At 38.9% G+C, this 26,156-nt stretch overlaps 1 protein-coding gene across 1 annotated transcript in view; it reads right to left on the bottom strand.

Moving 5' to 3' along the window:
* The window catches only part of BMX (BMX non-receptor tyrosine kinase), a 30,112-nt gene extending 4,559 nt beyond the window's left edge, over positions 1-25,553 (bottom strand). The window contains exons 1-15 of the mRNA XM_067289735.1: positions 25,413-25,553; positions 23,552-23,656; positions 21,066-21,147; positions 19,138-19,257; positions 16,788-16,849; positions 11,526-11,704; positions 9,438-9,500; positions 8,340-8,399; positions 7,534-7,588; positions 5,836-5,915; positions 4,933-5,060; positions 4,457-4,531; positions 3,572-3,743; positions 2,416-2,632; positions 802-866 (exon numbers count right to left, since the gene is read on the bottom strand). Of these exons, the coding sequence (XP_067145836.1) occupies positions 802-866; positions 2,416-2,632; positions 3,572-3,743; positions 4,457-4,531; positions 4,933-5,060; positions 5,836-5,915; positions 7,534-7,588; positions 8,340-8,399; positions 9,438-9,500; positions 11,526-11,704; positions 16,788-16,849; positions 19,138-19,257; positions 21,066-21,147; positions 23,552-23,656; positions 25,413-25,550 (1,601 nt within the window). The 5' untranslated portion in view covers positions 25,551-25,553. The remainder of the gene's footprint in view (positions 1-801; positions 867-2,415; positions 2,633-3,571; positions 3,744-4,456; positions 4,532-4,932; positions 5,061-5,835; positions 5,916-7,533; positions 7,589-8,339; positions 8,400-9,437; positions 9,501-11,525; positions 11,705-16,787; positions 16,850-19,137; positions 19,258-21,065; positions 21,148-23,551; positions 23,657-25,412) is intronic.
* Between the last annotated feature and the right edge of the window lie 603 nt (positions 25,554-26,156).

Genomic DNA, 26,156 nt, shown 5'->3' with positions numbered 1-26,156 from the left:
TATGAACTTATCAGATATCACAGAATCATGGAAATGGGGGTTTTAAGGCCATCTAGCCCAGCCTCCTGCTCAAAGTGAGATTATCTCCAACACCACATCAGGTCATCCATGGCTCTGTGTAGCCAAGTCTGAAAAGAAGTCAAGGATGGTGATCCCACAACCTCCCTGAGTAGCTTGTTTCGGTGCTGCACTATCCTCCTGGTGAAACAGCTTTTCTGACTGTCCAGCTTGAACCTCCACAGCTGCAATATGTGGTCAATCGCCCTGTTATATCATCTGGCACTGCTGAGAGTAATTTGACGCTGTCATCTCTGTAGCTGCAAGAAGTTGTAGGCAGCTTTTAGGTACCCTCTTAGCCTCCTCTTTATGAGACTAAGCAAGCCCTGCTACCTCAGCCTCTCCTCAGAGGACATATGCTCTAGGCCACTCATCTTCTCCAGCTTCTCCCCACTGAGGTTGTTGATGAAGATGTTTGGTCCCCGAATTAGGTGAATATCTACAAGGGGGGCATTATAGAAATAATTTTGTATACAAAGCAAACTTTGGAATTTCTTTAACAAACATGAGTAGTGAAATCTCTCAACTGCATTTGACCTTCAGGCATTAACTTTCGAGACAGCAGAATGACTTTATTCCAGTGAAAAGCCCATAACGGTTTATGTCTATTAATGCAAGGGAGACACAAGGAGCTGTATCACATGCTGTGGATTAACTTTACTAATAGTCAGTCACTAGCTAATCAATGCCAACAAACTATGTACTCTACTGTAGCTTCACAAGGTTGACAGTTCTTTTACTTACCTAGTCATCCCAAAGTCAGATACTTTCACAGTAAGATTGCTGTCAACCAAACAGTTCCTAGCAGCCTTTAACAGCAAAACAAGAAAACAGGTCAGTAGAAAAAATCCAAAGATGAACAAGTAATGTTATGGTATGGTCTTGGTAATTTGCTAATAATTATTTCTGTCCAGTAGCATTTTAAGGAATAATGAAATTCTCTGATTGAGGCATTTAAGTCTGGAAAAGTAAGGGCAACTATCTCTCTTATTTCTCTTTTTGACCACTGATTGAAAAATATTATTTACCAGTATCTCAGCTTTACAAAGAAAGACACTGAGAGACCAGGAAACAGAGATGAGCATACCCAGTGCATTATAAAGAGTGGAACAATGAAAGATGATTTAAATACAGAAGTCTGATTTAGGGACAGTTCAGTATGAGCTTAGTTCTACAAATGATCACTTGTGAACATTTATCTAAGGCTGTCCTCTCTGCCAGGATGGTTATTAATCTTTGTGATATGTTTGCATCTACAGTCTTCAACTTGAAGTCAAGCTCAGGGTTTATTTCTGTTTTCCCATGGTGTACAGCCAGTTTTCAGAAATTGATTTTATATCTACAACTTGAATTTTGTTACCTAAATTGTCTGACGTACCTGATTTCTGAATCTGGGTGGGAAAATTGGTGAGGTTTAACAATTTGGTTTACATATACAAACAAACGTTTGAAAGTGTCAACAAGACAGCATTTAAAATGCTACCTGAAGAGATTGCACCCTCACGGGAAAATTAACCAAGTCTATAACAAAAATTGTCACAAAACTTCCAACATGCTTTTGTGTAGCGGTAGAAGGAAAAATATTGCTAGTAACTCTGAAACACGATGCTCCAGGAGTTTGGGTGGGTTCATTTTATAAAGGCCTATAAAATAACTACTTATTTCCCTAAAGCCTTCTGCCACTACTCTTGAAAGCTAAGTTTTGCATAAACTTTTGTTCCAAAATCAATCCACCATCATAGGATGTGACTCCTTCCCATCTAAAATGACTTGAATTACTTGCTTGAAATCAGGGACAGATAAATGCCTAAAAAAAGAGCTAGGCAGCTGCAGACTTTGAGTTTGGTCCTGTTTATAATGTACCAAAGTAAATTCCAACTTACCCTGGTAGTTTTCACACTTGTTTTATGAGAGAAATAGTTCCCAACTAGATAAATCCCTAACTCATTACAAACAATCTAAGTGACCAGATTTTTTAATGTTGCACCACTTTGTCCTGGACAGAATATTTTATTTAGATGAACTAATTTTAAAATTGGGTATGTCTGTGCTGCCAAGTGATGCATAAATCTTTGAGATTTATGCCTGCCATAAATGCAGGCAGCACAGTGTGCAGTGCTGCAGACCCGTCAGCTCTGAAGCAGAGCTTGTGGGCAGTGCTGTGTTGAATGTGACTTTAATCATATTAGTCCAGAGCTACCTTGTACTGAGCCAGCTAGATGTCCCTGTTTTGCAGGCTGCAACTTCTCCGAGTGAGTGCCAACAGAGCCTCTCTGGCTGAATCAGAGGGATAGAACTACCTGGTGTTAGACCATCCTTCTTCTTATCCTGCTCTGTTTCTCCTGTGGGATAGCTTACCAAATCTCTGTGTATGAACTGACAGCTCTCCAGGAAGGCCATAGCATCACAAATATCATAACATATTTCCAGAAGCTGAAGAGGTTGCAGTTCCTTCCCATGACTCCTTAAGTAGCTAAGCAAACAGCCATTAGCCATGTATTCTGTCACTAGATAGATGGGATATGATTTTGAGCATACGCCATACAGTCTAACAAGTTTGGGATGATTAAGTTTCCTGAAATAAACAAAAACAAAATAATCAAGGAATAAATAGATATTGTTGTGCATTTCTGTAACTTTCGTTCTTCAAATACTAATACAACAACCTGAAAGAAATGCTTGAGACTGTACCCAGTCCGATCTTAGACTTTAAAATGTTCCTTTTCAAGAAGAGCTGAGTCTTCCTTAGCTCATTACTGTGGAACTCAGTATTAATGACAATCAAAAGAAGACTCAGTACTAATGACAATGACAACTTTGTATTCAAAATCTGAAATGGGATTTATATATCAGTGCAAATGTGCAACCTTACTGGTGAGAGAAAATAGATTTAAGCTGGTGGGGTAGACCTTACACCTTACGGTTTTCTGCTGAAACTACATAGCAAAATAGATTCAGAATTCTTCAGATATCATCTAGTTAACTGACAGGAAAGTAGTGCATTCCTTCAGGATATGAGATATCCAAAGTATTCTTGAATTCAGGTGCTTCAATTTTTATCCCAAAATTTCCCTAGAAGTGCTAACATAATTATCTCCCTGGAGTCAGAGACTAAAAACTGAAGTCAAATGTTCATATTTCTGGCATTTCCCAGTTACTTATCTGTATTTCATTCCCACCTGCAGAATGACAGGAATGGCCTTCTACCTGTTTCTGTAAAATTTCACTTTTAAATAATGAAGCATAATTTTAAGTGACATATGCAGAAACTCTAAAGTTGTGGAAGAGATGTTAATTGAAAACCTTTTGTAGGTGACTCGATCAATCTTCGTAAAGTTTTTTGATAGCTCTTTAAATATCCTATGCAGATACCTATTTAGTCTGTGCTGAAGGTATTCAATGATATTTAATGATATTTTTAAGAGGAATTTTTTTTTCTGTGTCTGCTATTTATTTCTGATTAATCTTTGGAGAGACCACTGTTTCCAAATAATTAAGAAATGCCACAGCTTACATCATGGTCTGAGCTTCTTCTATGAATTCATCTTCTGACATTGCTCCCTCTTTGATCATCTTTATGGCCACATCATATTGTCCCTTCCACTTTCCCAGATGCACCACTCCAAACTGACCGCTCCCTAGTTCTCTCAATAGTACAATTTCTTCTCGTTTCAGCTCCCAGATTCCTAATGGGACAAAGGAAATTCCCTTCAGCAACAAAATGGACAAATGTAGGCACAGTATCCCCTGCATGCAATGTTGTCATTTTCTCTGTAGGGTGACAGGAAGCAAACAAGATACCTGTCACTCAGCTTTGTGTTTGAGTTACAAAAGGAGACTATATTCCTACAAATGCTATTTGCTACTGCTTGGTTTTAGCCTTATAAATAGTTTTGAGAAAGATTTATGCATCAAACAATGATATATTTTCATATATGGGACTGAAAAACAAGTATTGTTGTACCAGGTAACATGGTAGAGGGAAAGAATGGCCATGACGCAGATGTGCTGGGGAAGGGAGCATACAAGGACTTCCACACTTGAGACAAAAAAGACCTGGATAGAAGGGAGACCAAATCTGCCAGTGCCTTCACATTCGCCTTGCCCTAGATGTAGGCTAGCTGCACTGGTAGGAAGAGATAGCCTGTTTCTTAGAACCTTGAAGTCTCAGTGCTGTTCTGGCACAAGAGAAAACTAGGGAAGGACCCGAACATCTCTCAGGGTAGGAGGCTCTGCACTGCCTCTTGCATGGAGAAACTGAAATGGCCACCACACAAAGAGCTCAAAGTTTCTGTAACCTCCTATTAGCTTGAAGGCAGTAAGAGTCATGATTTCCTGGTCATTCTGTTCTTGGTGGCCAAGACTGTCACCAGTTTTGAAAGGAAAGTCATCTTCATACCATTTCCTAATGAGGCTGTGGCCGGGACCTTATTTACTTGTGTAGACACTGCATGCCGGAGCCTTGTCACCATACCTACAAAGAAAACATGTTACAGATCATGATATATAAATGACTCTTCTGGAACAAAGAAAATACAGGGAAATTAATATCTCCTTTCCCATTACAACCATCCAGGTAGTGAAAAAAGTTCATAACTGCGTAACTTCCTGAGACTGAAAATTTCCTGCATTTAAATCCTAGTCTAGCAGAGGTATTGCAAGAAGAGGAATTACAGTATCATAGGTACAATAAAGCAAAGCAACTATATTTATTGTGAAAATGGCAGATCAAGCTCTCCCCAAATTATCCCAAAAGATAAGTTTTAGTATTTAGAGTATTCAGTATTGGAAGTATTGGAAGAGATTCACCATAACTCTAAAAAGCCCAGCAGTCTAAGCCAAAGCCAATCAAGTACAAACAGTGCACAGGATTACCGGCTGAGTTGTGCTGGTGGTAGTGAATAAGCTTGGGAATTGATTCAAAACAGTAATTTTCAGCGAGATAATACTTGTTTTCAGTGGTTCTGTGCACATGGTAATGTTTGACTGCTCCTTTTTTACTTCTGAAAAATACCACAAATTACAATACATGTCAGAGCCTTGCAAAGTGCCTTCCAGCCTGTACATTAATAGATTAGTTAAGTTGCTGAATGTACTGCAGCACTCCAGCTGACCAAATAACACTCCATATGTAGTAGATGTGACCAGGAGACTGTTAAATTTGCATCACTCCTCCTTTTCCACCCTTTACACCTATGGGCTAAGGAATATAGACTCCTGGCACATTAGAGACTTCTGCTACATACTCTAGTGTAGTCTGATGGTTAGTACTTGTCTCCCGGCAGGCTCACATCCAGAGCAAATCCCTTTCATATACTGCCCTTGCAATGGTTCTGCATCTAATTCTGAACATCTCTGAGTAAGAAGCTCACAGTTAGAAGTAGCTGTAGTTTGCTCCAGAAGGCAACATTTCCACCTTTTCTTCCTTTCTCCAGTCAATACCAAACTCCTTTTCCCTTCCTTCCCTTCCCTTCCCTTCCCTTCCCTTCCCTTCCCTTCCCTTCCCCTCCCCTCCCCTCTCATTCTGGAGTGTCTGCTATTCAACTAGATTATGTGCCTCAGTTAAATGCCTATGTTTAGAGGAGGCAAATCTGGGCCTCCATTCCCCCATTCAAGGAGACAATAGTTTATAGCACGTCGAGTTCACATAGCAAATATGATCTGAATGTGCTTGAGGTTCATCTTGAACACAAGGAAAGATTTTGTTGTTGACCAATAACAGAAGTAGCACACCCATAGCATGCTCATAAAAATGATGCACATCCTTTGGATACTCACTCAGGAGCCTTGCTGAATACAGACACGGTATACATTCCTACTTGGCTAGATTTCCGAACCATAAAAGCACCTTCTTTTCCCTGATGAAGAAAGACAAAATGTTACAAGAAACAATGAGGTTGGGATTCATCTCAGTGAACTTTAGACTTCCACACTGTAATGTCCACATCTGAGCTACTGATCTAGGCTCTCTAAATGGTTAATAGAGAGAAGGAGACATGACTCGTCTGACCTCTTTTAAAGGACTACCTTAGGACAAGATGAATTATACCTTAGAAATATTTACTTCTCTTCAGTAAAAAGAGGGTCTAGGTACCTGGTTGAGATATCCCACTATAGATGCTTAAAATTAGATAAATGCACCCCAGCCCAGACATGAAGCAAGTAGTTTGCAATTTTGTTTTGGTGCACAGATACCAATTAATTGCAGGGGTGATGGAAAGGAGTTGTTAACCTCTACTCTTTCCTCCTGTTCCCCCAAAGGTGGTATGTGTTATATTACCCAGACACAGCCGCATGCATCCCATCTGGGTAAGAGCTCTATCCGCCACATAATGCGTTAGACTGGTGTGATTTCCTATTGCCAAAGTATTTCTGAGAGACTGAATAATTACAGAGATTTTCTCTGCTCTCTATTATATTTGGACTTTTTCTAATCTTTATGTAGTATTCCAGTCCTAACTTTCACTATCTACTTTTACTTCTGTTAATGGTTTACCATACTGGGTTGGAAATACTGGCTTTCAGAGTTAGTTTAACAATTACACCTTTCATGCACTAGAAATAGCTAGCGTGGGGAGGAAAGTAGACATTTAGAAACTCACGTACAGGCCAGGTTCAAAGGAAACTTCATGTCCCCTTAAAATTAACTGGACTCAGAAGTATCCAGCACCTCTTGGGAAGGGGACAGAGAGGGGTTACTCCTCCTACTGACTGCTGCTCTCCAGTGATTTGCCACACTTAACATTTCATTCCTGAACCTATGATATACGTGTAACGGAAAGGATGCTGAGCCAAGGCTCCCAAAGAGACGGGGTTTGTGGAATCCGTTAGTGGTTGGGTGCCAATTAGGCTGTGAGAAAGCAGCAAGCCACAAGGGGACAAAATAGTAACTTCTCTACACTGTACACCCAAGCCCAAAGCATGGCTCAGCTGACTCTTTCGGAAAGGTACATGGATCTGTCCTTGTGCAGTCATCTCCTGTAAGGATCTATACCACTGACCAGCCCTGTAGTGCCATCTGTCCTTGCCCCTAGTCAGCTGCATCCAAACAACACTCGGCAAGCATAGCACTGTGTTTGCTCAGGGTTATCTGCTTGTCTCAGTGAATTCCTTTTACTCAAATATATCATAAAACCAACACAGAGAACTCCTCTAGTCTGAGCTCTAGAAAGAGCCACACTGGAAAACTCAAAAACAAAGCTTTGTGGGGAAGTGCACAGTGTGTGGCTTTGCTCTGAAACTATTTTAGAGGTGTACCATTTGTTCATCTGTGTGTAAGAGCCTTAAATCCATCCAGACACTTTTGGAGATCTATTTATTGCTGCCAAGTTAGTGCAAGAGTTTCTAGCACTCTGTTTGCAATACTACAGCTATTTGAAGAGCACCAGCATCCTCTAGCTACACAGTACCGCAAAGACAACAGACAGAAATATTTCCATGGTTGTTTATATACAAGTGATAAAGGATATGTAGAACCTTCTGACGGAGCAGCTGCTCAGACTGGGCACGGGAGATATTACCAGCATACCAACTGCAAGGAGAAATATTGGGCATATCATTGACAAGCTGATTTATGAACAAGGCAAAACACACAGATGAAAAATGTCAGACAAAGTAAATGTTTTCAAAACTGCTTTTAAAAACCAGGGGGTAGAGTTGGGACTTTTCCTGCATGTGTGGTTTTAAGCCATGGGATAAAAGGTAAAACACTAGTCCTCATCTGCTTTACCTTGAAATATCTAGGCCCCTATCTGAGTCCACCCTGTGATTCTGACTTTCTTCAGTAACTCCCTGTAGGAGAATCCTGCAGAACTTTAGGGCTTTCAGCCCTACTGGAAGTGGTTCGCTCTGTCTCCTACAGACCACGACATGGTCGTCTTCCTAAAAGCTGTGTGAGCTGCATAATTCTCCTCTAACCTTTGAACCTTCTGGTTCTAATATTTAAGTAAACAGAGAGATCCCAAATGGAGGACAGAAACCAGACATGCTATGTCAAATCAGTTCAGGGAGCTCAAATGAAGTCTTTTTAATAAGACTTCACTCTTATGAATCATCCCTTTGTTAGGGTACAAGACTGATTGGCTTAAATGCCTTTTATTGTCCAAAAACAAATATATTCATCCCTTCAGAATTTATGGGTAGTGATGTTGCTGATGACCTTAAACTGATGACAAGGCCTATAATTATTATGAATATTATGACAGCTGTATGTAGGACCCCATTTTTCCAGGTACAGTGTACATGTGCAGTGGTTCTTATGAATACAGACTCTATATACTCACTCATGCTTAGCAATACTCTGCTCTTCTGCTGATGAATTCTCATTGGCACTAGAGTTTTCCCTACAAAGATGAGATATTATACTGAAGTTGTGAAAAAAGAGTAATGAAAATCACTTTCCTCAGTTTAAAAGTCATAGTACATATATTTTATTTGAGTAATTGTTGCTATTATGTCACGGCCCAAGGTGAGTACTTAAAAAGCTGAGGATGTATTTAATTGTCTGGGGTTTTTTTTCTGACTTGATTAACACTTACAAAGCCTTTCCCCTTCAGTAACACTACGCAATGTGTTGGAAAGCCAAATATTCTCTGTGCATGCAGGCAATGAAACCACATATGCCTTTAGTGAACTTATGATGAGATTGCATCTACTTCTTCAAAAATTGCATGGGAAAATTTCCAAAACTGCACAGCCCTAAACTTCTCCAATAAATGTTATTAGCAAGAAAGACAACAGAAAGAGAGAAAGCAGAGAAAGCAGAAAAAGAGGCCTCTAATATAAACTCTTGCAGAGAAAAACAGTAGTAATTCTAGTTTGTGCTGGCTTCCACAGGATACTATAAGAGTAAGTTTTTTTTAAGGAAACCTCTGAATCTTATCCAGCACTGTTTACTGTGAAAAAATCTGTTATATTTCTGCGAAATTTTCATGCAAACACTTAGGCAGATGCTTAATGTTTACAAGGTCATGGCATCTAACTGAAGAAGAGAGATGTATCACTTGGACAGTCTTAGACTCACTTTACCCTCTATTGGAATACTCACATACATAAAAATGCATATGAGTGTTGGCAAGGCTTGTATTTTCAGGATGAAATAAGAGCACACAGAGTGAAATCTCAGTCCTATTGAAATCAGGGGCAAATTCCTATTGATTTAAATGAAACCAGGATTTTACACTGATGTTTCTCACATTAATGTATTAATCGCGAAGACAAAGTTGTATTTGATTCTATACCTTTCAGGAAACTTTAGGCAGAGTGCTCAGAAAGTTATTAAACAAGCCATAAGAAAGCAAAATATTCCAGAAATGTTGCCTAATCTTTCCTAGAATGGTAAGAAGAACATTTAAGCAGTGGATGGCTGCATATTGATTTACCTTGGCTCATCATCACTCAGAGACAACTTTCTCAAGTAAGAGCTTGGTACAAAACCTTCATTCCTGCAAAATAAACAGTTCACAGTTCAGCTGTCGTATGTGATTGCATCTTAAACTTAGTCACTTAAAATAGGAAATGGGATTAATCAGAGTCACCTTTTAGAATTTCACTAACAGAAATGCTCACAGTTAAAACATTTCTGTTTCTCACATGCCATGCAGAAAAATACAGAGGTAATTTGTTTTAGAAAATTACATTTCAATGAAGTACTCTTTCCACTAGTCATTGAAATGACTTCTTCCTCAGTGATTGGCTTCATCATATGGAAGATTAGAGCAGCTGTTCAACAATATCGTTACATGCCATCTCAGTTGTTATGATGAAGGATGCCAGTGACTAACAGGTGCCAGCAGAGTATCCAAGGTCAAATACAGACTTCAGAAAGTCAATAGATAGGCTCAGCACTTTCAGACACAGTGCCAGATGCAACTGAGAAGCTACGTTAACTGAATACAGACAACTGAGCTACCACTTAAGGCAGCTGTCAGCATGGCACATTGGACCTAAGGTATGGGGCCAAGAGTTATCTGTAGCTGTAAGGGAGTGAGTTGTATACTGTGCCCATCAGAAAAATAAGTATGGGGAGTAAATTGTATATTTGAATCTGGATAGAAGCAGAAAGAAAGAGCTTCTTCAACACAGATCTCAGTGGAACCAGAAGAAAACTGAGAGTGTCAGATATCTGAAACAAGAAACTGCCTGCTCTTTACTCCTACTACATTCAAGAAAACAAGATTTTCAAGCAGAATTTTAAGTTTTTGTTATGATGCATATGTGATTTGTGCTTACAGAACCAATACAGCAAAAGTGCCGGTTTCTGAAGTCAAAGAAAAGAACTATAAATGTTTCCCTTTTTATTGATGTCTCTCTACTCCTTCATTCATCTCAAAATGCTCTACTCAGGCTCTATGAGCAGAGCTGCCTGCATCATGTGCTTATACATAGCCATATACATTCCAATGTATGCATTTAAGAGCATATAATCTCAGACGAATAATACATTACTATCTTTGAGTTGCTGGGGTTGCACGCTGCTTTCTTCACCCAGACCAGTATGCTGATTCTGTGAGTTATAAGATACAGGTGCCTTATATAAAGTTAGGATTGCTTTCTTTGTTTATATACTTGCAGATGTAAACTTAATCAATGAATTATGAGTGGATCAAGACATTTCACTCTGTTCCAAATCACTTTGGACATCCCCTAGCTCAGAAATTTTTCCCTTTTCCATTTCTATCAGGTACATAAAATCAAGCTCAGCTAGTATCCATTATGAAATGGATAAGGACTCTTATCTCTTTCAGACAGCTCCTGTTCGTTGCTCTGCCTTTGCCTCCAGCTTACTCCTAAAGTTGCTTCTCATTTAATGAGTTGAGAAGAAACTCTTTTTTCTGCCCCAGCTGGAGATTAATGAAAAATATCTTATTTTAAATTGTTGATGGGGATTCTTCTGTTTGTGGACCCCTAAGAGAATAATTTCTCTCTTCCATCCTGTGCAGGCTGGGGGTACTCTGTGTCTCTGTGTCTGTGAAAAGACATTGGTAAAGCTGGTGAGACTCTAAAATGAGAAGCGATTCCTGCTTCAACGGTTCTCACTTGTATCCTGTGCTGTCACTGCTATTGCAACAGTGATGGTGTTGGTCTAAGGATGATCTGTGCATACAAAAGAGGCAACATTTGTGAGGAGAGATTTTATCTTTTTATTCACCCAACCTAAATAGTTGAAAAAAATGGACAGATTCTGAGTATACAAGCCCTTCTTCAGGCACATATCAAAATTAAGGCCATTGGAGGCTATTTCAGCTACTGTAGTAGAGAGTGACTATTATAAATCTTGCCTGGCAGACAAGAATGGTAATGAAAATGGAGTTGTACAGGGAAAATGAAGGTTCTTGTACAAACTTAAAAAGCTACTAACATAATTCTAAAATGGATCCTGAAAAGTACCAGGACTGCTTGCAGAATTGTCTGTGAAGATGCGATATGTAGAAGACCATGATTATGGAATACATGCAGTGCAAACTTACCCTTCCAAATCCCTCACTTGCCACCAGTCAGAATTTTCTTCTTTCAGTACATAATATTTATTGCTTTTAACAAGCCGAATAGTCGATTTTCCTGTGGGTTCATAGTTGCACTGGGCCAAAGCCATGTTCAGGACTGACTTGTCTGGTGATAGCACCCGGGGTAGGCTTCTACGCTTCTGCTTTTTAAAATAAAATGAAAGGGAGATGCAGCACAAGGAACAGCAAGAAATAACGTGACATGCACACAACCATTTGTATCTTTAATGTGCATAATGATTTTAGGCAAATCAAGCTAAGCTAAGAAGGTGTACATAGCCAAGCACCTTTTTCTCCACCCATTTAGAAACACATTCCTGAAACTGTTGTCCACCTTTAGAGACAGATGAGAACAGAACTAAGTCCCATCATTTACAATGACACTAGATGCAATACACTCTGAGTGGAGGCTGACACTGTTGTAATAGCAAGCTTTCAATACCAGGATTAGGTAGTAAACATGACTCTCATCAAAAGCCTACCACCTATCTGAAGATAATACTAGTTACTGGATAGTTAAAACTCATGTGCTTTAGACACCACATGACCAAACTGTGTTTTATTATAACTAAGCATGATGATGTCCTTTTGTATCAAAAGATCCCACCATAGTATTTTAAAATAACTCCTTCTGATAAATAACTCCTTTTAAACTTTTTTTTATTAATAGTAATGTTACCAATAAACAAAACAAGCATTAGCCAACTGTTTCTGATAGTCACTGAAAGCAAAAAGCTACACTGATTGTAAATTGTTCCCTTTCTTTAGCATGTCTTATTGGTGAAAATGGATGTTTCTCTGCTAAGCATGCATATCAAGAAGCCCATTCCTCTATGATGAAATTTCCCTCTGCAAGGTTAAACAAGTGCAGCTATGTAACTATGGCATTCATCTCACCTACCTTTGACCCTGGTCTCCAGGTGAGATGTGTCATCCTGCAGAAGTGCCCATCTCTAATCATTGATTCCTGAGAAAGCCTACACAACTAACTAAGACTAGAGGCCTAGCATCAAAGTTAGATGGCACCAACCTATCCATAGGTAAGACAGCAGCTAAAATTAAGGCACTGAAATGCACTTAGAAATTGAGAAAAGATCATCACTGAGAAAATCCAAATATCACAATGTTTTAAGTACAGGGAAAGCTACACATGAAACACTGACAGCAAAGGATGGGGGAAAATAGCCAGTACTTAGAAGGGACTCCAAATGGCAACAATTTGTAACTGAAAAGCCCTATATAGCGATAACAATGCCGGGGAAGAACGACAATGTCATCAGGCAGGCTGTGACTCCTTTAATGAAGTCCAAGCAACTCTGGCATTGTATGTTTGCTTGTTTCCTCTTTACTGACATTTATCTACTTAATTGAAACAAGGAAAAACTAAAGAGCCAAGTGAATGCCTGACTGAGTCTACTGAGCCAGAAGACACTCACAATCTCTTCTTGTAAACATGCAAACTCTGAATGTGATCTCACCAAGTTCTAGTGGAGAAACTCATTGTTTGAAGCCATATCACTCACAGCAGAATCCTCCTCATCTGACTGGTCTTACACCTGTTTCTCATGAAGTATTATTACTTGAACCCAATTAGGCTAGTTACTGTTGGTCATATCTTAGTTCAGTGGAAGGTCTGTGCAAAGTGAGCTAATAGCTTGGGGCCTGTATTAGGCACAGTTCAACCCTTAGGCTGCCTGTTTGTTTTGTGGAATAATGATAGAACTAGAGTTGCCTGCATCTAGCAGGAAGATGGAGAAAATCATAATGCATAGAATAAACCTTTTTCTTTAAAGCATCTGGTGGCGTCATAGCTAGCTGAGATTCAGTAAACAATGTGCTTCTGAGGCAACATGCACCTCTGAGATATGGCCTTGGCAATTTTGGGATATGAAATTGTTCTTTCTTAATTTCTTGTGTTTTGCTTATGGAATGATCAGTGTCATACGCTGATGGAGCTTTCATCTTTTTGTGTGAAGAGAAGGAAGTGCAAAGCATTGGCCAAAGTAGATAGCAGAATGAATTCTGATGACAGAAATGAGGTTTGCTTTGTCCAACCTGCCAGGTGAAAGAACTAGCCAAAGATGAGCACATCAGATTTGCTTCCCTTTGGGATTTACTGCTGGATATGTATTTGTCTGTTGCAATATTTTGGATGGACTCCACCTATAACCTGCTACAGCTTAATGTCCTGATTTGTGTGCACACATACAGCTTTCTATTTCCAATGCTGGCTGAAAGCCCCAGGTCTCATACCTTCCTAATAATAACTGAGAGGAGCTTACTACTTCCTTTACTCTGGCAGTGATATTATCTTGATTTTCATACTGATGACTGTTTCACTGTTAATCAGAGACCTGTAGGTGACAGTCTGAGATCCAAGTGTGATGTGGATATAAGGAACAGCCACTATCTGCATAACTGCTTTCCCACTGTATGACTGGAAGCATGTGTTGGATCACTTCAGCTTCCATAAACCTTGCCTAATACATCAGCATGAGAAAATATGTGTGTGTACACAGTGAACTTCTATCTGATCTGCTGAAGCATTGGTCTGACCTACACAAACTATTTGTCATTGCAAAGAGAGCTGCTACCAGGTACCAGCAGAGGTGAAAGTGCTTCTGTGACAGAAAGCTCTCACTGTTACCACAGCATAGAAGAAATGCCCACTGGTTCCTATGAAGGCATATTTGTGCCCATTATTCTTTGTAATGGCATCACACCTTAGGAATCAGCTCTTCTGTGGGAGACTAGAGGTATAATGCTGAGTTGAGGAGAGGAACAGAGACATCAAAGGTGCCATACGCGAAGAGAAAGCCAATGCCAGTAGTAATTTGAGGACAGAGATAGGGAACAAGACTTGCAGAGGCTGGGAAGGTGAGCGACTTGAACTGAGAGGCAGGTGGAAGGAAGGCTGGGGAGCACAGTGGTACTTCTGACCAACCTGAGCAGATGAAAGAGGCAAAGTAAAAATGTGTTAGAGCTTAGAGCTGTAGCTGTGGGAATAAATATGAACCGTTCCTTATCATGAAAAATCAGTGTTAGCCTTTATAACCTGATCTGTATTATACAGCTTGGGGAAATGAAGTCAAGCTGTTCTGATCAGATCTGGTAGTTATTACATCTCCATTTACGGAACCTGTTCATGTCCCTGCTTTTCAAATTTCCCTTTCAAAATACCTTCTCAGAATTCAGGCAGATAATCAAAATAAATCATAAAGGCCTAGCAGAAGCCAGCTTGTTCAGCAGCAGATTTGCATGGCGAATAACCTCTCTAGACAGACAAAGCATCTCTTGATGGAAGCCAGGCAAGACAGACCATGGTATTCAAAACAAGCTACACTGCTATGTGTTCACAATGTTGTTATTTTGAAATCCCATTAGCAGAAAAAAATGTCAGAAGTGTAGTACCACAATCATAGCCTCTAATCATAGCCTCTTTTCAAGGCCTTATTATTTTTTTTTAAAACTCCATTTTACAGCCCTTGTGATTTTATCTTCTGTCTCTTGATAGTCTACGTGTTTCTTAAAGCCCTGGCAGTTCATGTCAATCGTACACTTTAGAATTCCAGCTTTCTTTCTTTTCTTTTTTTTAGGTTACTTTGCGATTAAGAGAGAGAAGCTAGGAGATGTGTCCAGAACGTATCCTAAAGATGCAAAGAACAGAAGGCAAATGAAAAGAAAGCAGGAAATAGAGTTTTTAAAGTCTCATGTTTTTAAAGCCAATCTGGTTTAATTTGGAGGAAGCTGGAGTAATGATTTGTGTATACATAAGACAGACCATACTGTTAGTCCTGTTTTAAACAGATAAAACATCATAACTTAAGCCACTTTGTTGTTTTTTATTCTCTTGTCATTGTTATCTTCTCCCCATCTATGTATCTCAGTAAGTAGGTTGGGCAGTGAAGCTAAGGTCTGAGACATCACTACTGCCCTCACACTTCTACAGGAGGGGACAGACAAGGGGATAAACACAGCAGCAGGTCTTCCAGCCTTGCTTTTATCCTTATCTCTTCTCACTACTGCCCTTCTTCAGCAAGGACCTTTGTGTAGTGTTGTACTATAGGATGGCTGAATCAGGCATAAGCAGTGCTTTTTGACATCCTGGTGTCCTGGTTGTCTTTTCAGGTCTGCATGCCTATCTTTCTCAGAAGGACACCAAGGCCCAGTGGGTGCTGGAGGGACACCACACTCCTGAGTTTCTGTCTGATATAGAGTCAAGATATAGCCAGGACTGCATAAAGATCTCAGATGCACTTCCCAGTTCATTAATATAGAGGCAGTCTCTGTGGAGTTTGGCTAAACAGACATTTCCTAAACAGGCCTCTGTACAGGCATACCTCATTTTATTGTGCTTCACTTTATTGCACTTTGCAGATATTGCTTTTTTTACAAATTGAAGGTCTGTGGCAACCCTGCGTCGAGCAAGTCTATCGGCGTCATTTTTCCAACAGTACGTGCTCACTTCGTGTTTCTGTGTCACATTTTGTACATTGTTTTTTTAGACATAATGCTATTGCACACTTAATAGACTACAGTATAGTGTAAATATAACTTTTACATGCACTGGAAAACGAAAAAATTAATGTGACTCACTTTACTGCGATATTCACTTTATGGTGGTGGTCTGGAACCGAACCTGCAATATCTCTGAGGTATGCCTGAACTCCTGACCCAATCCCAGTAAAGCATATCTTAGGAGTCACCTGAGATAAGTGCAGTTCATCCACCTTTTCTCACCCATACCAAGCAGGTTTGATATTTGTTTACATCTTCAGCTACCACATCTTCTCAAAGTACCGTGAGCACTATTTGCACTGGGAGGAGGGGGGGGGGAAGGTAATTTTTGGCATCTCTAAAAATGAGGACTTCCTATGCACTAGAGAGCTAATTCTGATTACATTTCCCTGACTCCACTGGAAATAGGCTAGTAAAGTAAAAGATGTCACTACAAGGGCTGTAGCCAGTACTGGCACATTGACTGAAAGTGACTGAGACTTTCCCAGTTTTCCACTTATGGCACGCTGAAGAGGGAGATATATCCTTCCCTCAGACATTCTGGTGGACACAAGGATGCTGAAGCTGCAGCACAGATTAAAGGTCTAGATCAGCTTTTAGTGAGTGTCTGTCTGCAGTTCTCCATCCCTCCCCACAGCACTTCCTATCACCTGGATCCTGGGGGCTGGGTCTTTCCCTGTAGGCAGACACCAAAAATGTCGCACCTACCAGTGTTTGAGGGACTAGAGGCAGTGGTTTCACAGACTTGGTTGTACAGTGTAGACCCACATCTAGAAGAGGGGGAGAAATAAAAAAGAAAACACGAATTTAATAAGGCTTTGCCTCTCGAGACTTTCTCACAAATTTACACAGTGGCAGCAACAGCATTATAGACATGAAGCATCATGACAATTGACATTTCACCTCCTGGTTGCATAGACATGTTTTAGTTCTGTATTTTCCAGCCTTTTAGTAATTCAAGCATCGTCTCAACGTCTTTTTAAATCCCATCAACCATCACTTTCATCTAGGCCAAAATAAAAGTTAGGGGAACTCTGAGGGAGGATTTAGCTCTGTGGTTTTCCCAGTTGTGTTAGCTTACTTGATTGTATACAGAGGAAAATATAGGAATGCTTCATTTTTATTTTAGCTTTTGTGATAGTTTCATGGACACTTGTAGTCCATGGAGCAGAGCTTAAGATATATTGTTTTCAATTACCCAGTGGTTAAAAGAGTGAGGCTGTCTGGAGTCTTCCTTATACAAACAGTCTCCCTGCACTCCCTGTACCTCTGCTAGCAACCTCAGGATCTTAGGAACAATTTAGAACAGACACAATGCAACATGCCGCATGCATTGTTATTTCAAACAGAAACAAAGTGCTCAATATACCAGAATTCTCTTTTTAATTGTTGTCTTGCCTAACATCATAGCTGACAATGAAACATTTCCTTGTCCTTGCAACAGACTGGGGGGTTCATGGCCTTATTTGCTTGTGTAACAAGTGCTTTTGAAGCTATGTGAGCCTATTCAAATTACTGTTACAAATCAGCTGACAAACTCTTCACATTATTTAGTGTCCTATATTCATGAAGCCTGTATTAACAGTTGATAAGCCTGTATCATTAATTTCAATTTCCAAAAGCAAATGCTACATTATGATAGGCAGTCTCAAAGAAATAAATCAGGTTCCTATCTGGTCACACCCACATTTTTGAATGTGTCCTTTATTCTGCGTTCCTACATGTTTGATTGTGACTGTAAATGCTTAAGACCAAGTTTCCATCATGACTGAAATCAGTGGATCTATCAGTGCTCTACACCTCTAAATAATCAAGCTTTAAAAGATTGAAGCCCAAATACTCATAAACTGCTGTTCCTTTTTCCAAATGTGGGCTTTTACTTGTTAAGCATGCATGCAGACATGAGGGAATTCACTTCTGAAAATGTGAAACCTGGGGGGATATAATTTTACAAATTTTCCCTTCTCAGTCTTTACAGTAAAAAATAAAGACCTTAAATAATTGTGACTAAGTTCTATAAAATACTTTAGAAATGTGTATTCAAAGGAAGAAGAAAAATCATGTTTGCTGAAAGTTACCTTTTATTCAACAGAATAAAAGAAAAGCAAGAAAAATAAATAGAAAAAGGAATTAAAAGTTAAAAAGGAAGCTCTATTTTATGCTATCATCTTAGCAGACTCCTGGAGTCTGCATTATCAGTTACTTTGTGTTCCCCTGCCAGACTGCTGGGGATGTAACTTGTGTTCATTTATGATTCTACTTCCATTCTTTGTTTTACCATTTTTTCCCCCCAAATGCTGCTTTGGCAGGAAATGCACAGAGATAATTATTTAGAGCTAAAGCAGATCTTGGTAATTCCTAAACATCTGCTTCCTAGGACTATCCATTGTAAGGAAAAATCTGATTTGCAATTTTCTTCAGCTAAACTTATTTCCCAGCAGTGTTCAGTTTATAAGGCTAAAATTAATTTTTAGATACCCTCCTGAGGCAGCTGTTCCTATTGTAACTTACTTCCTCTCATTGCAAAATTCCAGAATGTATCCAAAAAAATCTTTTGAGGAAAAAATAGCATTGTTTAGAAAAACATCCATCATATGAATATAATTATATATGAATAAAATACATCTACTTCTATTTAGTTGTGAAACTGGACTGTTTTATGCTGATTCATTCACATTCCTGTGCTGAATTTCTATTGTTTCTATCCATCCAGCTATTTGGACTTTACCATCAGAAGCGTCTTACAGCATAATGCCACAATTTAGCCAGAAATCTGAAAAATTAGGAGAAAAATATATCCATTGGTTCACTTTGTGGGTAAAAATGTCACCAATTTTGTGATTAAACACAGCAGATATCATTTAGTGCATTATTTCCCCCAATTGTACTATAAGCTACAATGTACAGCTGCTATGATGTTAAGGGAGTTTAACACATGCATTGAAAGCATTGATAGATCAACTTTTATATTCATATGACTTAGATGTTCACATGGATTTGTCAATATTGTGAAAAGCATCAGTGAGACTAAACAAGCAGAAATAAAAGAGCGTATTACATTTCTCCCAAATTGTACATCCAGGGGCTGCTTTACATGTCTGGTTGCAACAGAGAAACTTCCCATTGGTGAAGAATCCTTTGTGATACTTGTTTAGTAAATCGGAATTGTCTTTAATTTCTGGAAACCACACAGAAAGCAAAGAGAAAATGAATGAAAAGGCTGCACAACTGGAATACTCCTTATGATTAATAGAGGCTGCTGCACTAAACCTTGAGACCCAGGAGCACTTATCGACTCATAACTCTAGACACACATCCTGGGAATATTTTTTTCCTCTGTATCAGGAAGAAATTGAAATCCATATCTACCCCAGCTACTTGTTTCTGTGAGAAAGAAACCTGGGGAGTCAGGAATGAGGTACAGTATAGTCCAGTCAAACACCCAACAGCCTAAGAAGGATCCAAAAGCTATGATTCAAAATCATGTACAGTATCTTATAAAGATTTCACTAGTGATAATAAAACTAATGAGAAGAAAACATTTTCATATACAAAAATATGCAGATTGCTTTCCTAGGACTATCCATTGTAAGAAAATGATATTCAATGATACTCAGTATCAGAATAGATACTCAATACCCCACATGGCAAACACAAAGTAATGTTTATCTGGTGAAATACATTTCTTATTTAAGCATACCAAAAGGGAACATCACCTCACATAAACATTATATTAAAACCACTTCTTTATATATTCTTTACTCTAGAGAAATGGCCCAGTACTATCACTGCGCTAGTGACATAATAGATCTGCAAGCCATAAGAGCAGTTTTGGTTTCAAAAGATAACAAAAAGAAACACAGAATGTGTGGAGTGAGACTTTGAAAACTGATTGCTTTCAACTCTGCTGCAGTGAGCCCTTCTAAACACAAGTTTCCTGAACATGCGAGAGAACAGCTCAAGGACTGGTGCACCTCTTGGCCACAAGCACTTGTTATACATTTTCTAAGAGGCTTGTAGTCAGTTAAAATATTTGTGCTATCATGCACCTCATGAGTATTACAAAAATACATCACTTAATCTTATTTTTCACCAATTTATTTTGAAAAATCTTACTGCAGTACCAAACATTCCTTCAAAGATTTCTTGAAGAAATCTCCTTGGTTTCTAGAAGGATCAATGTGACTAGCTTGCTGAAAGCTTCCAGTTCTGCTTTCTGGTCCACATTCTCCATAACACTGCCAAATTAACAGACCTACCCTCACTTCTGTGCAGGCAAAGGGAGAGTCACAAACAGACAGGTAGCTCATATGTAGGTTTACAGGTGAAACTTGAGAGGATATTTGTTCACAGCCCACTGTCAAGTCCAATGAAATAAACGGAAAGAACTTTGGCAGGTTTTCTACAGGTTATATATACTTGTTTCTACAATGGACAGGATGTGTAGGGGGCTGCTTTACTAAATGTGAGGTTTCTGCCTTCACTGGAGTTATGCAGGGATGCAGTTTTTGCCTACAGCTTATACTTTGCCTACAACTTATGCTTTGCAGGACTGTGATTTTGCTTTACCTAAAACAAAAGAAATTTCCTCGTGAAAAAAAGAGGAAAATGCAGTAGAAAAAGCACTGGCATTATGGTTTATCAAAATGGCATTTATACAGGTAAGCACTATACTAAGCAAATTAGAAATGATTGTGCTCTATTAATCTGCATTGGTAAAGACTGAGGATAGGATGAAGACTAAAAAATGCTTGTGAAAAATACAAAAATAAGCTTTATTTTGGCTCATTTCTCACTGAAATTTTCAGCCTTTAAAATTTCTAAACAATTCTTGAAAATACCATGCATTTCAACCAGTCGGTACTGAAGTAGAAATGAAACTAAGAACAGGTGACAAAGTATTGCAGTAAAATGAGGGAGCAGGTGCATTTTCCTATCTCTCCTAAAGTATTTTGAATTTTCTGGTACACAGAGGAATAACGTTACCTTTATGCAAAGCTGCCAGCCATCGGTTCCGACTCTCTTCACTAGCTGCATAGACATAGAGTAGGCCATCCTTGTACACAATCTAGAAGATGTGGGGAAAGCCAGCATGGTGAGAGCGTACTGCCCAAAAGCTTGGTACTGTGTAGGAGGGGAAAGGACTAGGGAATGGCAACCAAAGAAACAGAGTTTGCAGGCCCATTGACATGAAACGCACACAACTTAGCAAGGTTTCTCAGAGACCAGTTATTGTACTGCCACTTCATATAAATACAAACCTTATATGCACTAGCTCGACCAAAGTGGTCTGTGTGCTTGAAAACTGCAGAAACAAAGAACAGCATGGTATATTTCTATATACCTGTCTCATATGTACAAAAGACCTTATAGCCCACATATAAACTTTCTTTCCTCTTGCAATTTTTCTTGATTCAAATTCCAGCCTTTTGCTCTTGTTAACACAGGACAAGACTAAATGCTCATCCAGGCCAGGACCCTGTCTCTGTCACAGCTAATAACAAATGCTGAGGCAGAATATAAGTGCAGAGCATCTGCATAGTGATCAGGGAATCCTAATTGAGAGGTTATGCATTCATACTTAATAGCCCATGACAGATTTTATCCTATAAATAGTTCAGTTGCCTTTAAATTAAATAATTAGTATCTACACCATCCTGCACAAAGCAGTCCTAGCGCTTAGCTACACATTATGAACAACAAGCTCCTTTTGTTTGTTTTGAACCTGTCTTCTACTAGCTCCTTTTAATGCCCAGCCTATTAATTACTAACATCTGCTTTGTTTTTTTAATCACTGCTTAGCAGTGGGCTGACTTTTTCAATGAACTATCTCTTATAACCCAGGTTCTCATCCTGACTGATAACAATAAATTCAGAAACTCTTTTAAACATATATATATATGTGTGTGTGTGTTATATACGTACGTTATATATGTTATGTACGTATGTATGTGTCTATGTTAAGTCAGGGTAGCATTTCCCTCATGGACACTGCTTTTCAAACATCTGCACTTAATTTCAAATGCCATTTTATTGCTTTTGTTTGTTACTCTGAAGAGGCCTCATTATTAAATGTGTACTCCCACTGTAAATATACATGACCAACCAATTTGCCTCCTGTCTCTTTGTTTAGCTAAACGGATAGAGCTCTGAGCTTCTCATTTTAAGTCATGTTTCCAACCTATTAGTCATTCTCAAGGCTCTCCTCTGACATCTCTTCAGTTTACAACATCTTTCTTGAATTATAGTCACCAGAGCTAGACACAATATTCTCCTGATGGTCACAGTAGTGTCAAAACAAAGGCAACATAGACTTCCTGATTTTATTCAATATGTGCCTGCTTCCATGTCCAAGGATACCATTAGCCTTTTTGGCTGCAGCATCACACTGGGAATTTATGTTCAGCTATCATGATCCTGAAGTCTGTTTTAGAGACACTGTTTCCCAGAATAGACTCTCCCACCCTGTAACTATAGTACACATTCTTTTTCCCATTTAAATGAATTACCTGCTCCTGAGAGAAATGCACTAATTCAATATAAACATGCCATTTAATGCCACGAAACTGGGGGAGGGAGAAGGCAAAGGAACACAGGAATGACACCCAGGATTAAGCAGGCAGTGGAATACTAAGCCTCTCTCTTGAGGTTGCTCTTGGGTTTGGCAATTATTGCAGGGTCGTGAATTAATACACTATTCAGCAACCATGTTAATCACTTCTCCCAGCAGCCCGCTGCATGCTTACACTTCCACTGTTTGGCAGTGGCACTCCAAAAGGAGGTCTGTAGCCACTTTTCACGTCTGCACGTCCCACTGCTCATGGAATTGGAATTGATGGAGGCTCTAGGAGGAACCTGAGCAGGGGAACTGAAACAGATGACAGGCAGCAAATCTGAAGTTATGGTTTTCTCAGCACATTTAATTCTTGAACACATATGTAGTGCTTTGTGCAGCTGCATCTTCTGATATGTACACAATAATCTGATACGTTACTGTATATGTGCAGTTGCTGAAGGTATAGCTTTGGATTTCCTGGCTGTGGACCATTTGAATAGTAATCAGTTAGTTAGAAGTCAAATCCTGCACTTTGTACTGAGGCAAAACAACCAAAGTGGAAAGAGACAGTGAGAATTAAAATAAGAATTTTTAAGTGTTTAATACTGCCTTAAAATAAGTTATAGAGATATATTCTATATATTTCAGATCATATTAAAGCAAACCTATGATACACCTGTGAACATAAAAGAAACAAGACTTCATCTAAACCCCATCACAGTCAAGTGAAAACATTTCAGCAAAATCACAACTTCAGTAACAGGGACTGATCTTCTATCTGCTATAAATATCGGTAGCACTCAGCATTAGCAGGTATCATCATCCAGGACAGTAATGATCAGTGTAATCTGTAGAGGCCTTACAATAACTGGAATATTTCACAAGAAATGTGCATGTAATGAATTTCATGGCTAACCTGAAATGGATATTGTCTCGCAGGAGGTGTTGATTCCTCAAGATTCACTGTTTCAACACATCGGATTTTCTTAATATCAATTGACCCCTTTTTGCTTCCTCTTTTCTAAGGGAGGAAAAAACACAGCAGAGTGTAACCTAAGATTAAGCACCATTTCAAACACAATCTAAAGTATTTCAGATTCATTACTCTGTGCAATTTGATGTTTCAAGCTGGGTAAGCCAGAGTTTCAGACTTGTTAAACTTCATGAGAAAGGTACTAAGAAACCTCTTTGGTGCCTCACCCGCATCCAGTATATGGATCGAGTACCTTTTTAAGTCAGTTACAGGAATCACAGGACACAGCCCTACATCTGAGAAAAGATCTGCTGCAACTACAGGATTACAAGGCAGAAGGGGGACTAGTAGCAAAAGGAGAAAAGGGAATTAAGAGGAAAACACCTTAAGTGCAAAATAGGAGCCTGGCTCTTGTATTCATAATTTTGTTAAGGTAATGGAGCTTATTCTCACTAAGCTTCCATCCAATTTCCTAAAGGAACATAACTCACAGGAGGAGTCCAAATATATTAAAAGAACAAAAACTTTAAAGCAAGTTGCCTGGGTGACGAGTGAGTGAAGAGTTAACAGAACTGAAAAAGTCTGCTGCCTGATATGCGCAAGGCCTGATACGCTCAAGGCTGCAGACTAGAAGAGCTAACAGGATTAAAGAACTCTGCCGCCTGACAAGGCCAAGGAATCTGCATGGACCCGCAGGGAGGGGAGAAGCGATACGGAGGTGTTGTGGTCTTGCCTCGCCAGCAGGATTCTTCCAAGCAGACAAACAAACAGTCCTGTTATTATGAAACTTGCTAAAAGTCAGCAAAAGCAGTGTTTGCCCAGAGCTCCAGCCGTATGAAAAGAGACTTGGGAGCTAGGAGAGTTTGAGCAGGGACGGGAACGTGACCTGATCATCCTCTCCGACTGGACCGTGAGTATTCCCCCCCCTCCCCTTTTCCTGGGACGCTGGGTTAAGGTAACTCCTCGAGGCTGAGAGCCCTCTCACTAGGAGAGTGAACAAGAAGGCTTTCAAGCAGGGATAAGCAGTGCTTCCAATTAATAACGCAGTAACTGATGGTTTCGGGTTATCCTTTCTAAATCAGTAATCGATGATTTTGGGTTATCCTTTCTAAATTAGTAATCAATGATCTTGAATTATCCTTTCTAAATTAGTAATTGCATTATTTTAATGGATGCTACTAATCCAAGAGCTTGCGTGAGGAAGTAAACATAATTTTTTTATTACTTTACTGTCTCAGTTGTTACTATCAAACCTTCATAGCGTGACACTGGGACATACATTTACATGTCTGGAGATCTTCTGATTGAAAAGCTATCCTTCTATGATATACAGTCACTTTTTGGGAAACAATGATAGTTTAACCATCTGCTTTGTGCAGTTGAGGGATAAAATTCTGAACTAATGATGCCTCTTGTAAGTAACTGCTGAAGCCAATTATTTTCATCAGTTCAGAGGGAGGCATGAACAGGGAAGACATCCCTATTCAAGACAATGCTTAAACATATGCCTAATGTTAATTACCTGCTTAAGTTTTGCTGTCTTTGGAAGGACACAAACAGATGCTCAATGGTAAGCATAACAGTAAGAGCTGTTCCGAATACAGACACTCTTAAGCCTGAGGCTAAGTGCTTTCCTGAACTGAAACTAGGATTTGGTACCCTATTGTTTTTTAATTCTACTTGAAACAAAATGCACTCATTGTTCTAAAACATAGTATCTAATCAAGTCTCACAGAAGAAAACCAGAGGAATAAGTGACTTTGGAAAATCTTAGAACAGTGTACTTAGGAAAATGACTTCTTACCTCTTTGTCATATTCATAATAAGAAAGGTTTGCTTTTGTCAGAACAAACAACCGTTCCTTGTAATTAATTGGTGAAAACTTTTTCTTCTGTTGTGACTTCTTTAAAAGAAGCTCTTCTAGAATTGTTTCGTTGTCCATTATATTTCCCTAAAAGAATGTCACAGTTACTTTATTACTATTAATAAAAATAACAAAAACAATTACAGCAACTGTAATACTGTATATATTAAGAGCTGTTGTCCTCTATATGTACTATAAATTTTTATAGTAATATATGGTTACAAAGCATGTGTTTAATACTGCTTAAACAAATAAGGTTGATTAGCTTATTCACTCAGTAAAACCCATCATAATATATGGAAATTAAGTTAAAAATATGCTGTAATTCTAAATAAGGCATCTCTGTTATTTTATTGTCTGAGTATTTCTCCTTTTAAAGTCATGCACTCTTTCTGGCAAAGAGCATGATCTACTTTAAGCATAAAAGTATTACATCTGCAGCATAATATGGAAGTCATTACAGCAGCAAAGACAACAAGAAAAGAAAAAGAAAAAGAAAAAAGAAAAAGAAAAGAAAAAGAAAAAGAAAAAGAAAAAGAGAAGAGAAGAGAAGAGAAGAGAAGAGAAGAGAAGAGAAGAGAAGAGAAGAGAAGAAAAGAAAAGAAAAGAAAAGAAAAGAAAAGAAAAGAAAAGAAAAGAAAAGAAAAGAAATCCTTCTATTTGCAGACCACAAAAGCATACCTA

Source organism: Apteryx mantelli, chromosome 1 (genome assembly GCF_036417845.1).
Source record: "Apteryx mantelli isolate bAptMan1 chromosome 1, bAptMan1.hap1, whole genome shotgun sequence".
In the NCBI taxonomy this organism is placed as follows: domain Eukaryota; kingdom Metazoa; phylum Chordata; class Aves; order Apterygiformes; family Apterygidae; genus Apteryx; species Apteryx mantelli.
Note: the sequence above shows the minus strand (reverse complement) of the source record. Positions and strands in the feature narration are given on the sequence as shown.